A 17,107-nucleotide genomic window follows, 5' to 3' on the forward strand; every position below is an offset into this window, starting at 1 on the left:
ATACATTCAAAAAGTGGTAGTTTTCGAAGAAATTTTTCACGGCCAACGGGAAAGTTAGAGTTTAAACATTGCATACCTTTCGGCGGTTTTCGATGAAAATTGCTGTACCAGATGTACAGGAATAAATTGTTATTTCGGATGTTTATGAAATTATTTCAAAATAATTGAGTACCGCGTGCGGTATTAATGGCCGCAAGGGTCTCACAAGGTTCGGTTTTTAGTTAAGCAACCTGCAAGCAGCGTCACAGTCCGATTTCGAAAGATTGTATTTTAATTTGGCTATTTGGGAAGCAAAAAAAAGTCTAGAACAATTAATAAATTATAAATAAATATATTACATAAAATTAAAAATATAATTGTAAAAATAAAGTCATTTCGCGTTGATTTGTTCGAATTAACAATTACCACAGTTGATTTCAAACTCCCAGCAATGATGTTCGAACGTTCGTTTATGATACCGCGTTGCGTTCTCTCTATTTCAAATTTTCCGTTTCTGAACGGATTTAAAACCCCGTATTGCTTCGATAATAAACAAATTTAATATAAAAATTACACAAATGTTCTAAAATTATCGATTTATTTTCTACAATCAATCAATTCAACGTAAAATCTGGGTTGCGAGCTGTCAATGTTTGACTACGTGTATATTTTGACAGCAGCAAAGCAAGCAAGAAGAACAAGAAGAAGAAACTTTGATGTCGTGTTCGGAAACGCCGCAGAACGCGAGCAACACAAATCACGGAATCGGTAACGAAAATCTGTAAACCAAGTACGGTTGAGTTTGTGGTGTTTCTCGATCGGAATTGCATCGGTTACTGCGCGAACACAGGATCTCAGAGACGATGGGTATGATGGATAGTTTGGGTCTGAGCGGACTCGCCGGTGGCGTTCAGCGGATGGACAAGCGACAGGTGAGTTTTGTGAGCCATGCTCTGGTTAACCGTGTGGTTCCGTCGATCGCATTGGGTGGACTAAACCTTCGCCTTTCCATTGCAGTTCCTGTTCCAAATGCTCAGCTTCGGAATGATCGTTTCGTCCGCACTGATGATCTGGAAGGGTCTGATGGTGGTCACGGGCAGCGAGTCACCGATTGTTGTCGTGCTGAGCGGCAGTATGGAACCGGCTTTCCACCGTGGCGACCTGCTATTCCTCACGAACCAGGACGAACCGGTGCGCGTTGGAGAGATTGTGGTGTTCAAGATCGAGGGCCGTGATATTCCGATCGTCCACCGAGTGATTAAGCTGCACGAAAAGTATGTACCGTGGGTTGGTTGCATTCGTGTCCTTCCCCAAAACAAACCGAGTGTGTTCTGTAACAATCCTTTCTATTTTGTTTGTTGTCTTCCACCCGACAATCGTACAGGAGCAATGGCACGGTGAAATTCCTTACCAAGGGAGACAATAACTCGGTCGACGATCGGGGTTTGTACGCGCCGGGTCAACTGTGGCTTACCAAGAAAGACATCGTTGGCCGAGCAAGAGGGTTCCTGCCGTACGTGGGGATGATCACGATCTACATGAACGAGTATCCGAAGCTAAAGTACGGCATTCTGGGACTGCTAGCGTTATACGTGCTTGTGCATAGAGAATAAGGCAACAGGAGGCGGTGCACCTTCCTTTCTTCTTTTGATGCAATTGCATTCCAATCCTACTCGTCGCTGGGCGGGTTGTTGGAATACGCGTTTGGCTCTCGATGGTATGCATCGCGTTTTGTTGAATTGTTCCAGCTCGATCGGACGCCTGCAACGCCACGAATCCGAGCAGAGTTTCAATTGTAGGAAAGCAGTGCTACTCAGTTTGGTATCTCGCATGAAAAAAAGGATGAAAGAGGGTGGTAAATAAAATAAATTAACATAAAAACACTGACCAAACTGGTTCAGTTGCGTTTGTAGTATAAACTCCCGCCAGATGGGGGCGCTCCTGTCGGCAACGAGAACGAACATTACATTCAAAACGTCAAATCAACGCGATGGAAAGTTTGAGCGAGCTGAAGGAAGCTTTCCGTTTCATCCATCTCACACAAGCGATCGTGCTCATTAGTTTGATAGTATGCGTAGTGATGGCTCAGCTGACGAAATATGCACGCTGCAGGGGAATTGATGTTACCTCTATGGCTTGGATGCTCTCTTGGTGTCGAAAATCTGAAAACCGCTGGTTTGTATGGGATTTCGTATGACGCTCGATGATAACATGTGAGAGCGGAACAGCGGTGAGCACGCTGCAGGGGAATTGATGTTACCTCTATGGCTTGGATGCTCTCTTGGTGTCAGAAATCTGAAAACCGCTGGTTTGTATGGAATTTCGTATCAGCCGACGAGGAATTTGAGAGAGACGAAGAACACTTTCCATTCCACCCGTGTCGCACTTCCTCTAACGATCGTTCTCATGAGCTTGATAGTGTGTGATATCGATAGCCTATATGGTAGAGTATCTGCCCTCACGTTCAGTGATACCATGTGCTCGTTGGAGGGGAAGTGATGTTATCTCTTGTTTTGGAACAGCTGTTGGCCAGCTGGAGGGGAATTGATGTTATCTCTTGTTTTGGATGCTCTCTTGATAGCGAAAATCAGAAAACGGTCTGTTTGTATGGAATTTCGAATCAGCCGACGAGGAATTTGAGAGAGACGAAGAACACTTTCCATTCCACCCGTGTCGCACTTCCTCTAACGATCGTTCTCATGAGCTTGATAGTGTGTGAAATCGATAGCCTATATGGTAGAGTATCTGCCCTCACGTTCAGTGATACCATGTGCTCGCTGTAGGGGAATTGATGTTATCTCTTGTTTTAGATGCTCTCTTAGTAGCGAAAATCTGAAAACGGCCTGTTTGTATGGAATTTCGTATCCGTCGACGAGGAATTTGAGAGAGACGAAGAACACTTTCCATTCCACCCGTGTCGCACTTCCTCTAACGATCGTTCTCATGAGCTTGATAGTGTGTGATATCGATAGCCTATATGGTAGAGTATCTGCCCTCACGTTCAGTGATACCATGTGCTCGCTGTAGGGGAATTGATGTTATCTCTTGTTTTAGATGCTCTCTTAGTAGCGAAAATCTGAAAACGGCCTGTTTGTATGGAATTTCGTATCCGTCGACGAGGAATTTGAGAGAGACGAAGAACACTTTCCATTCCACCCGTGTCGCACTTCCTCTAGCGATCGTTCTCATGAGCTTGATAGTGTGTGATATCGATAGCCTATATGGTAGAAGATTTGCCTTTACTTTCAATGATACCATGTGCACGCTGCAGGGGAATTGATGTTACCTCTATGGCTTGGATGCTCTCTTGGTGTCAGAAATCTGAAAACCGCTGGTTTGTATGGGATTTCGTACGGGAGAGTTTGAAAATTAAAACAAACGTGATGGATGCGGCGCTCCTGGATGGCGTTTGGAATAATCGCGGAGCAACGAAGCGACGTGAGCGGAAATTGTAAAAAACATTTCTTCTTCATAGAAGTTTGTTGTACCGTGTTCATAAACATAAATTCGCTTTTTATTCAGTTGGTTCGTAAATTTGGATTTTGTACATTTAGTTGTAAACATAATGAAATAACGTTTATCGTGTAAATAAAGCTTTTTCTACCGTATTACCTAATCGTTAGCATTCGAACCCGATTGGACCATTTTCAACAACGCCGTAATGTTTCGAATTTCCTTGCACAATAGTGGGCTTCTTTGAACGATTGGCTTTACAAAATAAAATAACAGAAGAGCGAAAAGTTCGTCTTGGTTCTGGTTCGGGAACGGTTGCGCTTGTGGTAACCGCGCCGGATGAATTCTGCATCGGTGGGCTCATTGTCGCGGGTGCTTCACATTCCTTTGAACCCTGCTTGGCTATCTTTACCCCAGGAAACAGTTGTTGAGTTTCGCTTCGCGGTTAGATTGTGTCTACGGACGTGCGCCAGCAGATGATCCCGACGGAAACCTTCGATTGTTCATTTAGTAACTAAAACCGCAATCCACTTTGTGCTTCCTGACTGTTTCCTGCTGCAACGTTCTTTCCATCCTCATTTGACACTTGGTTGCGATCGCAAGAAGCTTCCTTCTTCACCGTGATATTTCTCGTGCTCTGTTAGATGCCGCTCATTGAAGTACAGCTTCTTGCAACCGGGATGCACGCAGTAACAAACTCTTACCGAAGAATCAACTCCGGTAGTGGTAGAGGCGCTATTGGCAGCTGGCAAACCCTCCCCAACCGATCCGGTAGGTTCATTCTGTAATACACACTGTGGCACTATAAAAACTCGAGCCAAACGATAAAATAACTACTTCTGTATCACTATTTTCTTACGGGAAATCGTCTACTTCGGGCAAAGTAGATTAATTACACGTTCCTTTTACTATTCACTGTTATTTTTGCATTGTCCAGCAAGCTTGCGAAGCGTAAACAACTTGTTTACATTCAAAACGTCAGATCAACACGACGGAAAGTTTGAGCGAGCTGAAGAAAGCTTTCCGTTTCATCCATCTCACACAAGCGATCGTGCTCATGAGTTTGATAGTATGCGCAGTGAAGGCTCAGGTGACGAAATATGCACGCTGCAGGGGAATTGATGTTACCTCTATGGCTTGGATGCTCTCTTGGTGTCGAAAATCTGAAAACCGCTGGTTTGTATGGGATTTCGTATGACGCTCGATGATAACCTCACCTCGATGATCGCTCTCACGGGTTTGATAGTGTGCAATGCAATAGTGATGGACAAATTTATTCCACACTGCTGATGTCATTTTTCTCATTTCATCATTTTTATAATTAGAGGCCCCAACTATAATTCCGCCCTGGGCCTTCAAGGGGATTGATCCTCCACTGTTTATAAAGGTGTAGGACGCTTTACGAGTTTAGTACATGGGGTTTTCGGGAATTTCCTAGCATCGCTGAAGGAAAGAAACAATAGTGACATTTGCATCGCAGATCATTTAAAGTGTACATACCTTCCGTCATCATCGTCACCATCATCCATCGGTCGCTTCACAAAGTTCAGCACCATCACCCTTTTGTGTTTTTTCTTTGCTTTGTTTCTCTTTTCTTTATTTTGCTTCAATTTTCTCCCACTCTCATGTAGTTCAGCTCTGTTTTCGCACACTGTTTGCTGTTCTTTTTGTTTGTTAGTGATGTCGTACTCTTGCTATACCTTAAGCCTATGAGTTTCTATAAGATTAGAATCACATTTATCTTATATGTTTAGTTTCTTATTAGTGTTACTCCTCATACACATCCCCCGTTCGCTTGTCATCCTTTTCCTCGCCACCACTTTTGCCATCGATTCCATCCATCCTCTTTCGCAGCCTTACTCTACACGCTAGTAATATGTATCCCACCCGTGTTGTTGTGGAATGTGTTATTGGGGTTTTTTTTTGTGGGCGGGGGTGGGACAGGGACATCCCACAGGTGTCCCCGTTGCGCAACAGTTAATTTGTTTACACAGAAAGCGATCGTCTTAAATACACCTACGGGCGCGCGTCTTAACAACGTGTCGCGGGACGCCCTTTCCTGTCTGCCATCGGGCGCTTATTTACAAAAATTGCTCTCATTTGCTGCTCCGGTTCCTGGTGTAGCAGTGTAATATCGGCAGGCATTGTGGAATGTGTTTGAGTATCCCACACACCCAGGATGTGGGTTAGGCTGGTGGAGCAATGCAATATGGCGTCACTAGCAAATCGGAATGCACAGTGCTCAGGACGTGTTGTGTGTGTTTGTTTTTGCAGTTTACAATAACAATATGGTGATGGTGTTTTGGTGTTTCGGGGGATAACAAAACTATACCACTGATATTTACCACTCCACGGAACGGGTTTTCGTTTGATGCACGCTGAAGTTTGGCAGATTTAATTCTACTACTACTACGGTTCCGTCTGTCCTATTAGCAGCCACTTCCAAGTGCTACCTTTCACCTTCCAACACCTTCTCCATTCGCGGGCTATAACCGAATGAGAAAAAAAGTTCCCAAAAAATATACAACAGCCACTCACTCAGCTTTGCACCCAAAAGACGGTTAAGGGCTTACGGTAAAAAATTTGTTCTAGTGATATGATCTCGTACAGGTCGGTATTAGCTTGGTCATAGGGGGGATTGATTAATGCGTTAGAATAGGGTGGGGAACATTCGGGGACGAATGGATGTTGATATCAAGTGGAGGGTTTTTTTCTGTTTTCAATCAGCCTTGCAGAATATAGACACTCGGAAACGTGGCGCTTTCGCATGAAATTACCCATTCAAAACGGGAAACAGCTCGCGGCGAGGGTGCGAAGCGCAGAGAACAAGCGGTTACACATTAAAAAAAAAAAAACAAAACCCAAAACACACATACATTCAAGGCGTGTATGTAGGAGGCGTATGTGTATGTTGGTGCTAATAGTTCTTGTCCACTGTTCGATTTTGGTTCGGGTTTATTTTCCCTCTCCCTGCCATTACAATTATTATTACTTCGACCAGAGTAACGTAACGCCGTTAGCGTTACAGGCAGACATCGAGTAGCGTAGCGTTTGTTTGTTTGCATGTGTTTAGTCATGAGTGTGTGTGAGTGTGTTTTTTTTTTTGTTTGCGAATAATTGCTTCTAATTGGCACGGATTACAAACGTAAAACAAAACCGTTTTGTTTAAACCGTAAGTTCAATAAAATACGTCAGTCCACATGGCGGCATCTCCATCGTACACTCGTACACTGACCTTTCTTTTGTGTTTAGCTCCTTCATCCTCTTCTACTTAACCTTGAGGACAATGATGGTGAGATACTGTGCTTCTCATTCTCGCGTAATTACCGGCAGAGAGTTGATTTTGAACGAAATGTTACAAAACACTGGGCGTCTCCATTGAACACGTGCCTGGGAGATGCTGAGGTTAAGGAAGGTTTAGCGCAAGTAGGAGAGCTTCGTCCAGTGCGGATGTAAATATCATCTTCAATAACTCTCTTTTCCTTCTTCTTCTTATTACTTACAGCTCAAACTATATTGATTGTTTGGAGGAGAGGAGTAAAAAATGGAGCTAGAGTTTTGGGTGTTTAAAAATAGTAATACAAGCAACCGTTTCGTTTAACCAGCTTCAATCACCATCATTGTCGCATTTTGTGTTTGATTGACAATTGAAATTGGTGGTTGTCATCTGTCATTTTTTTCATCTAGATTGCTCTGGTTTTTTTCCTCGTTCGTTCTTCTTCTCTCGTTCGCCGCCTACTAAAAACTCTTTCCACTCTATATCCTTCATATCACTTGTTTTCATCTCTAATATCTTCTTTTAGCTCTTTCTTTCTCTCTCTTACTCTCACGCACACTTTTGCTAATTGTTATGTGGAAAACTTTGTTATCTATCACTGACCAGATTCTCCACGTCCGAAACCATCACCTCCAGATCGGATGGCAGCGGTTCATCGTGTGGACGTCGATTGCTACCAACACCACCTGGTAGCACCATTGGCCACTCGAACGGTCGTTGCGCAGCCTTTGGCTCATCGACACACGATGCTGTGTGCGGTCGGCCATGATGATGCTGCTGGGCCACCATATTCGTTTTCACGTTCAGCGATGTTTGCCGCGCTAGGACCGGTTGCTGTTGGTGTTGCGTTTGGTTCGTCGGTTTCCCACTGCTGGCCGTTCCCACGCTGCTGCGCCGCTGGTGCTGCCCGGTGTGATGGTGATGGTGCGAATGATGATGCTGGTGGCCATGGCTACCGTTACTGGAGTTGGTAGAGTTGTTGCTACCGAGCGTCCCATTGTTTGCACCCGAATGGCGTCGCCCCAGCGTACCCTGACCGTTCGAAGCCGAGCGGGACAGTTTCGTCGGCTGCGTGATGCTATTCCGACGACTTCCGGTCGGGTCCTGCTGTAGCATTTGGCTGGACGAACCGTGCCGTTTGAGCGAGTGCAAGTTGGATGCCGAACCGGACTGATGGCGGCTCAGGTTGGTGGAGCTGGAACGCTTCTTGTCCGCGAAACTGTTCCGCTTGCCACCGTGCCCGGGTTTGGCGAGGTTCGTTGTGCTGGAACGTATGAGACACTCCGTACTATCACCTCCGAACGCGCGGAACGCACTGGTGGAGCTGTTGTGAACGCTGGAACGCCGCTGTCGATCGCGTCCGCCACTGTTGCTATGGTGCCCGCCGGTTGCTAGATTGGACGTGCTGCCGCGCGGTTGTTGCGAGGAGCTTCTCGAGGGTGAATTCTGCAATCGGGTGCCACTGGCGCTCCGACTGATGCGGAACGTGGCCGTGTTGATGGATGGCACATTGGGTTGCAGTGGCGATGCGTTGTTGGCGGTGATGGCCATCGAGTCGGGCTCATCCCCATGACCAAACGTCACGTTCTCGTACGTGTGCGATGACTCATCCACCCCGGGATGATCTTCCTCGCCGGGCAGCCCGTGTCGGGGGTTGAGCGTTTCATAGTTTGGTTCGGCCAGCGGATTACCGATGAAGGGTATCTTCTCCTCTGCCACGGATACCTGCTGCCGGACGAGGATCGCCGATCGTTTGCGTGGCTGATCTTCACCGCTCGCTACACCACCCGGCCCAACACGTTTCCGGTCGGTCAGTGGGCGACTTTTCCGCTTTCCACCCACCGGTCCCGGCACGACGTGTGTCTTCACGCCCGACACGGCCGACGGGTCCGTTTTGGAGAGCTTCAGGCTAAACTTAAACGGTGGCTTGTAAACCACCTGCAACCGGACCTTTTCGTTCAAATTACCCACGGACTTTGTTTTCACGCGCGTCTTCTTCGGCGAGCGAGCGGCGGCGGTCTGTGCCAGCGGGACGGCTCCACCGGCCGCTGTCTGCTGGCCCTGCGTCAGGTGGTCCGGCGTGGATTGACTTTTGCTGAGAATGTTCGATACGGCCGACGCATGCTCGTAGGCACCGGTTGCACCGGACTGCTGGGTGGCCACGATCGGTGACTCCAGCAACCAGCGGTGAACCTTCCCGAAGGTGTTGCTGTGACTGTGCGCATCGGACGCATTGCGGGCCGAGTAGTCGATCACCTCTTTATGCTTTGATTTCGGTTTCTTGTGTTTCTTCTGCTGCTTCGGTTCCTTGACGGGCGACTCGTCCGAGGGCCCACCGGCGGCGGCAGGCGCACTGGATCGTTTCTTCTTCCGGCGCAGCAACCGTTTCGGACTGTCGGACGCACCCGCCACCGTCGTGGTGGTCGTGGTGGTACGCCCAACGTGCCGCTTCACCTGCTTAATGACTATGGTGGCTGGATTGGCGCCACCGGTCGCTGGGATGGTGGCCGGACCGCCCGTGCCCGACGCTTGCTGGCGTTGCTGGAGCTCCTTGGAAGTGGACGGTAGCACGGCGGTGGTGGTTGTGGTCGCACCGTTCACTGTGGTTAGCAGCTGTTTGGGTATTTGTGTGCCGTTGGGTGCTGTCGCTGCGCCCGTCGACTGGCCCTTGGGGGTCTTGCCCGCCGCTGACGGTTTCGTTCGCTCGCCGCGAACCTTCTTTTTGAGCGGCACCTTCGTGCGGACGGCCGTGTGCACTATGACACCGTTGTTGTCCTCCGGCAGGCGGACCGTTTCCGTCGTGGCGCTGTGTATGATGGTGACCGTTTTCAGCTTTAGATTGGTACGCTTGCCCAGTAGCTTCGCGCTCAGAACCTGTGGAAATGAGATAAGACCGGTGGTTAGCAATTTGTAGGGTCATTCCGGATAAAGGGGGTTTCACAGGACTTTCTACTCGAACTCGAACGTGAAAAAGTTGGAGAAATATCGGAATTCTTTACAAGTTGAAGTAAGCGATCGGAAGGGATGGGGGTGGCATTCTTCACACTTTGTTTTATATTGCTCAAAATGAAGATGAACTGACATATCTGTCATGTCGGGAAGATCTGGAATCAGACTTAGTTTACGTTACAAATTTTCTCAATTTTGCAATGCCTTTTCAGTGTGTTAATCAAGAAAGTTTTAATTGCAAAAATTTAAGAAAATTTGAAGCATTCCAGATCTATCTCAATAAATTCCAGTTTAACTTGAGCATAATCTAGAAATGCTTAAAACTTTGAGACTTAAGGTCATAAACTCAGTAAGACAAACAGCTCGGCAAAGGTGATAAGATTCCACATGTGTCTCTATTTGTTTTACTTCAACTTGAAACGAAATTAAAAAAGAGCTCCAACTTTATCGTTCGATCTCGTAAAATCTAGTTAAAGATTGAAAGGATATTTCGAGCGTTTTGTTTTCCGTTACAGAACTAGCAATAAAGGGAAGAATGTGACCTAATAATGTGAGCGACAACGAGCAGTAAAAGGGGGCGGACAGTTTCAACTGCGGAGACTTGTTGAACCGCACAAAACCAAACCAAACATCTACTCTGTTCTCACAATATTGCTCAATATCCAGCGGAATGTCCTTCCAGTGGCGAACGTTTCGACGAACTTTCTGTTTCGCGTCATTTTGTCCCACGGAATCGAAATCAAAGAAAATATGTTAACCCGGTTTTGCCACGCTCAGCCGGCGTCTGACGCAACACTTACCAACAGTACCAGCACAGCGGTCACGATCAACGCGACGGTGTACCAATTGCTGAGAATCCATTTCTTGAAGCTCGCAATACTCTCCTCGGACAGCAGTAGCTTCCGCAGCGTGGCCAACGGCCCGGATGGGTCCACTTCCCGGCACTTCTGGGCCACATCGCAGTACCCGTTGTAGTCGTTGCAGGGTGTGCCCGGTTTCGCGTACATGTCCGGCACATCGTACGGTGGTTCGTTCCAGTCGAACGAGCTCAGGCACGGTTTGTCCTCGCCCGGCTGCTTGCAGCACAGCTCGCACGCCTTGATGGGCGGATCGGTCGGTCCGACCGCACACTGGCAGCTCTCCAGCCCGTACGCCAGACAGATGGAACCGGTGCATTCGCCCATGTAGCACACGTACTCCTTGTTGCAGATCGTCTTGTTCGGTTTGTTGATGGACGGCGGGCAGACGGGCATCTGGCCATCGCAGTAGGCCGGATCGCGGCATCCATTATCGTCGCGGCACTTGTCACCGAGCTTGAGCGTACACTCGAGCGTACAGCACGGCCCTTGCGACGGACTGCACTGGGCCCTGCGAATTGAAAACGAGCGCAAATCAGTCACCGGATACTCTTGATCTCCCGCACAACAAAACCGGCGGCGCCCGCCCGGCATACTTACTTCGGTGTCAGCGTGCAAGGCTTCTGATCAAAGCGAGGATGGCGAGACATCGGATAGCAGCAGGAATCTTTGCAGTCCTCCTCCCAACCACAGTCACACTGTTCGCCCGGCTCGACCACACCATTGCCGCAGATGGCTTCCTGCGGTTCTGTTCGTTCGACGATTGTGGCATGGAAACAAATCAAACAATAGATCATTACGGTGGTCCGACTCATCTTTCGAGCGTCGAGAGCAACACTTACCGGTAAAGCAACCTTTGGCGCTGCGTGCCTTCGCGTTCAGCACCGGTTCGATGGCTTTCAGCGAGCACGGACTGAAGCGGTTGTTGTTGCGCTTGTCGCCGGATGTCGCGCGTGCAAACATGATGAAGTTGCCGTCCTCACCGCCGGGTGTACACTGTTCCGGATCGTGCTGTGGAAGATGGGAGGCGTAAGTGAAATGGGATGTAAAAGAAGGAAGAAAAAATACAGGTCGAACCCCAGTGGAACACTCGGCCATCTCTCGGTGAAATATGGCAATTTCGCACTAATGGCAGCAATTACGAGCAGGGCCGGGAAGGAAATTAATCAACCACAATTATGTGCAGTAGGTGCCACGGCATGGCAGGCCCCTCTGTCGAACCAAATGGCGCCACACACATTCACACAGGCTGCATTGGGGGGAACAGAAGGGGGGGTTTTTGCACTCCATGTCCCGTTGTTGCATTGCTGTGCACCGGAATGCATTTATAATTGTGATTGGCTGTGGCGAACGTTTCCGCTCTTGTTGATGTTGATGGTTGAAAATTGAATTAGAAATTGGTTTATTAAATCGTGGTTAATTTCTACGCGGTTTTCGAAGCGTGGACCATTATGCAGTGGAGCCTTCTTTTCTTGGCAAACAATTGTTGGGTCATGGGTGAAATACTTCTTTTCAGCGTTAGAGCGTGTTGCGAAAACTATGAAAAAGGCAATGTATTTTCTCTTCTATCTCAAACATGTTTTCGAGAAAGCTTTTAACTGTAACAAATATTTGCGTGTTTTTTCATGTTACTTATTACATTAGTGTTCTTTTAACTGAACATATATATTTTAAGATTTATCCGCCTGTTTTTTTTAAACACGTTTCACTAAAGGTTTTGTTGGTCAATAGTCATGTTCGAAAATGAATAATATTCACTTTTTACTTAATGAATAATGTTATTTTTATTTTATATTTTATTTTTTTATGAATTAATATTTTACTAAATAGTTTAATTATTTCTCACAATAAAACCAAATCTTTATCGAATTCCGGCCCTGATTTCACACTTAAAGCATTGCATTTGGTGCTCCGGGAATGAGGGCAGAGTGTTTAACTGATGAGTCTTACTGGATCCAATTAAACAATAGTGAGATCAACGTTCAACCTTTTGGGTTGGTCCATACTCATCGGTCCACAGGCTGACCACAATCCACGAAAAACTTTCGAAAATTGCGTCCTAGAGGGGACACGTCCACAAAACCAGAAGTGAAGCAGTCGAGCTCAGCATGCGACAACGCAAAACCCCAGGGACGAGACGTTGCCTCGCTTAGGTGTACGGTGTTTTCAGGATAGAGGTTTATGTTTGGCCTCATACAAAGTTACAGGCGCACGTGGGCAGGACGTTGACGTCTCTTGTGTCTTACACTAAGGCATACATCCAGCCTTTGCCTTCCTCATCAATAGTCAACAGAGCTCGTTAACCTATTCACTCATCTTAAAAAAATCATGTGGCTATTTCGGCTGGCTGATGTCAACTTTGAACAGAGGAGTTCTAAGCTTGGGTGTTTTAAGGAATATTTCTTCTATCATTATCATTATCGGTGTATTGACCTACTAGCTTATGAGACTGACTTCTGAGTATTTAAATAGTGTTCAATTCTTTGTGGAAAGCTCCATAACGTTAAGTTCACCTTATAATTTGCTTACATATTGAACAATAAATAACCCCACGAGTAAGAAATTAGATGGAAAACGAGAAGTGATCAACTTTCCGCATGCTTAGCAAGAATCTGGTGTAATGTTTGGATGATTATTCAACAAATTCATTAGCAACTGCTTGAAAGAAACCGGGCATGCAGCACCCGGTTCATTCCCGTCGGTCGGCGACTGCATGTTTGTACAAATGCCAAACAACCAACTGCAGGCCCCAATCTGCAGCTGCCAGGCGGGAGCAAGTGGCTTGAAAAATAAACTCCTCCCAAAGCTAATCACTACACGTCAGCTCGCATATTATCCCGTTGCGCTCGACGGGAAGCGAGCGTGGTTGCACGATCATGTGTACCTCGTGCAAACGTAGCCAGCGTAGCGCAAAGACAGTGCCGGTGGAAAGTGTTTCCATGTCCTCATCTTCGTGCCTCACCGAACCAGCACACCACCAGCACCAAGGAAATCGAGCCAATTCGAGCGGTATGTCTTATAAATGAGTAACACTTGTTTGAGTTCCTCCCACGAAAAAGCGACCCACGAACGTACACCGTACACCAGTTGCAATTTGCCAAGATGAGGTTCCATTGCATCGGTCCTCCTTCGCAATGAATCCACTTGTCTGTCGGTTGGATGTTTTTCTTTTTGTGCCACCTTGCCCCAGCGGGCTCTCTACCGTTTCGCCCATTTCGCCAGCCAGTTCAACTCAACACACAGGAGTATTGTTTGGCAATGCTGTCAGCTTCTCTCTTTCGCCAGCACTCGCCCTCCCTCGGACCCAGGTTTCCCTGCTTCGTTCATGTTTATCTTTTCCAGTAAACTTTTCAGCTTTCACTAATGACCGTCCGAGACCCGGTTTGCTTGCTTGGCCTCGGACCCCCATCCGGCGCCGTTGCCATCCGCTGCGAAACGATTAATTGTGACTAATAAATTTTCCTCTCCCGTATTTATTTGTGCCGCGCCACTGGCACCGGCGGCACTGTGCAATGCGCGTTGCGAAGTTCACTTTCTTTACGAGGATTGAATCACGTCCACCCAGGGAAGCTAGCCCTCTTAACTCGAACTGGGGAAAATCCCACAAGACGGATCGCAAAATAGAAGATGGACGCAGTAATACGCTTGGAAGCGATACCAGCGGCCACCGTGTGAATGGAACAAAAAGAACAGAATGGCAAAGAATAATCACCCCACTTGGTGAGGGTGGGAGGATGCTTCCTTCCTCTTCGGTTCGGGTTCCATTCCACTCGTAAATCCAACCCCCAGTACCTGTTATTTATTGTGCAATATTTTGAAGGTATCCTTTACTTTCTTTCCCCCCATCTTCACTGGATTAAACACGCTTCCCCGGGTTGAGACGGTTCGAGAAGAGCGGTCGAGTGGGACGAGATTTTAAATCTTGGGAATTATTATTCTATCAATTATTTCCCACTGTTCCCAGATTGAGCACTGACACAAAATGGGAGAAGCCAGCATGCAATATGTCTTCCCTGAATGCTGTTTCGCTTTGTATCCCTCCTGTTACATCTACTCCTAAGAGGTTGTATATGAAAATCGGATTTCATTAGGGGGTGTGTTTTTTTTTCATCCCTCTTGTGTTGTGTGCCAGTACCATGGGCACACCATTGTTCGTCGTTTCGAGTGCGCTCGTTCCGTTTTTGCGAGCTTCTCAAGTCTTTCTAATGGCACCGACTCGCACACAATAATAAGAGGCAACAACGATTGCCTGCTTTCTTTCCCGCGAAAGAGGCGGGCCAACGCCGTCAAGCCAAGTAGAGACCATTTTCTACGTCGGTAGCAATTTGCCTCACTTCATCGCGATCGTGAACCGTGCGGGAGGCTGATTACGTGGGGACAATGTCGGAAGTTACTCTTTACGCTGGGAATAAGGTGTATCGTATTACAATTACCACCGCTTATTCATCATGTGAAATTGCAGTATGAAAAGAACCCGTTGGCATTGTGTGTTTGTGTGGCACGGTACGGCAGGGACGCTCTAGGATTGTATTTATTATTGTCTATTGTTTACGGTTACTGTCTATTTGCTGTTTATTTATCCAATTTAGTAGCATTATAGGTACACAACTTTGTCCTATGATGCGAGATATTATAGAATGTGTTAGTACACTGTGTGTTTTTCTAGAGAGCAAAATAGCTTAGTATTTAATTACTTGATGGATATCGAATATTACCGAATTATGGTTCTAAAAAATGCATTATTTTCCAACAAAATAGGAAATTTTAAGGTAATTGAATCTTATCCAATTTAATAAAATTAAATAATATTACTGGAAGTCAAAAATGCGTTCCGGGACATTAAATTAGAATTATTTTTAAGACTTACTTTAAAAATCACCAAATTTATGTATCAAGTTTTTTTTTGTTTTTACCAATCGACCCAACATTGAAATTTGATCCAATAAACTAGAAAGATTCAAATTATTAAGCTGTCTGGTAGTTGAGGAAAATATTGCTAATATCAAGATTGATGGAAAACATGCAGTATTTTTAGCACATTTTTAATAATTATAACCGTTTGATTTAACTAGTTAAACAACATTAGCGTACATTCAATTTCATAGAAAAATGCTATAAGAATATCATACTTCATTCTTTTCAAGCTCAGTCAGTCATACTCAATCCTTGCTACGGGGGATTTTTCCTCCATCCTGATTTGTGTGCGCTTTGACTTTATACGTAATATTTAAACTATCAGTTTACGTAAAAAATAATTAAAAAGAACGAATGTTTACGATTGCGAGTTTACTGAAAGCTTCTGTCTTGATCAACGCTCTGCGTACTACCAGGTACTAGGCGCCTCCATGAATAATGTTTTTTAATGTTGTGTTTTCTCTTTGGAATTAGGTCCAAAGGTCTTTGGAATTACCCCATTATAATATTGTTTGATGCTAGTTTTGCAGCGTTTTAAACTCTTTCTATGAATCTGTTGGATTGGATAAATAAATTGGAAATTAAGAAATATTCAAGATATAATATATATTTAGTTAAATATATAAATATTTAGCTTAAATAATTGATATAAATTTTTAATTCAAATTAAAAAACCAGTTAACAAAAAGCTTTGATTTGTGCAAATTTAATTCAAGATTAGCAACGTCTTTATCTTGGTTTCCCCAAGACAGTACAAAACTTGACGAAATCATGAGATACACTAAATATGCTATGATACACTATGGTCAGCAATGATTTTGAGCTACAATACAATACGCATACAATAACATTTACCACCACCTGCGCCACGTATGCGCTAGGATGCTTAATTAATATTTATACTCTTGCAACTTGACACTTATTCTACGACAAAAAAGATTGCAAGTATGCAAGCATTAGAGCACGGACAGTTCAAAGCAGAAAACGGGAACCATCCTCATCGTCAACGTTTGAGCAAATGGAAAAAAAAATTGTTGACACGAAATGGAACCACCGGCGACAACGAAAAGTCGCTCATTAAATAACGGACTGTGCGACTGTTTGTTCTTACGGGAGAGGGAGGGCAAAAAAAAATCGAGGTCGCTCCGAGGAAGTGGGTCACCGATGAAACGATGCAAGGTGGTGTCACCGTCACAAACGTGTTCTGACAGATGTCCTCACAATAGGTTTTTTTTGTGACCCATTCGGCATGCCACCCAGATCAGCTCGAAACCATTCCCGCACCGAACGGATCCTAATTTCTTCGCACAAAACGTACACAGTGGCAACGTGGCAATATGGTGGCGTGAACGCTTTGACACAGACACACATTCCGACAGGTGCGGCTTCTGGTCCTTTCTTTACTTTCTATTCCATTTCCGGACAATCGGAACAAACAAAGACGGAAAGAAAGGGTGGTTGATGTGTGGGGGGGGGGGGGGGGGGGGGGGAGGGAAAACAGCACACAGAGGCAATACTAAAACGCATGTCACATCTAGGTCGTGACAGAACAAGTCCTCGTTTGTTTCAAGTGTCAGCTACGATTTTTCGTCATTTTTATGTTTCCTTTCACTACGCCCGGTTCGCATCCGTTCGTGGCGGATTTCCACCCACTGCTGGCCTTACGGTCGCTGCACAC

The 17,107-nt window shown here is 45.9% G+C and overlaps 2 protein-coding genes across 2 annotated transcripts in view; one reads left to right on the forward strand and one right to left on the reverse strand.

The window, feature by feature from the left end:
• Nucleotides 1-696: 696 nt before the first annotated feature.
• LOC128298716 (signal peptidase complex catalytic subunit SEC11A) lies at nt 697-1,856 on the forward strand. The gene is made up of 3 exons (XM_053034488.1): nt 697-911; nt 997-1,253; nt 1,364-1,856. The coding sequence occupies exons 1-3, from the start codon at nt 843-845 to the stop codon at nt 1,590-1,592; spliced, it is 555 nt and encodes a 184-aa protein (XP_052890448.1). The 5' UTR covers nt 697-842; the 3' UTR covers nt 1,593-1,856.
• Nucleotides 1,857-6,353: 4,497 nt separating this feature from the next.
• The window catches only part of LOC128301286 (uncharacterized), a 160,884-nt gene continuing 150,130 nt past the window's right edge, over nt 6,354-17,107 (reverse strand). The window contains exons 9-12 of the mRNA XM_053037688.1: nt 11,358-11,526; nt 11,116-11,263; nt 10,459-11,026; nt 6,354-9,583 (exon numbers count right to left, since the gene is read on the reverse strand). Coding sequence (XP_052893648.1) covers nt 7,298-9,583; nt 10,459-11,026; nt 11,116-11,263; nt 11,358-11,526 — 3,171 coding nt within the window. The 3' untranslated portion in view covers nt 6,354-7,297. The remainder of the gene's footprint in view (nt 9,584-10,458; nt 11,027-11,115; nt 11,264-11,357; nt 11,527-17,107) is intronic.

Source organism: Anopheles moucheti, chromosome 2 (assembly GCF_943734755.1).
Source record: "Anopheles moucheti chromosome 2, idAnoMoucSN_F20_07, whole genome shotgun sequence".
Classification (NCBI taxonomy): domain Eukaryota; kingdom Metazoa; phylum Arthropoda; class Insecta; order Diptera; family Culicidae; genus Anopheles; species Anopheles moucheti.

Bases quoted from the DNA above. Each gene is read 5' to 3' on its own strand.
- LOC128298716 (XM_053034488.1), top strand. From the start codon at position 843: ATGGGTATGATGGATAGTTTGGGTCTGAGCGGACTCGCCGGTGGCGTT. The intron at 912-996 runs GTGAGTTTTGTG...TTTCCATTGCAG, and splicing joins AGCGGATGGACAAGCGACAG to TTCCTGTTCCAAATGCTCAG. The intron at 1,254-1,363 runs GTATGTACCGTG...ACAATCGTACAG, and splicing joins GTGATTAAGCTGCACGAAAA to GAGCAATGGCACGGTGAAAT.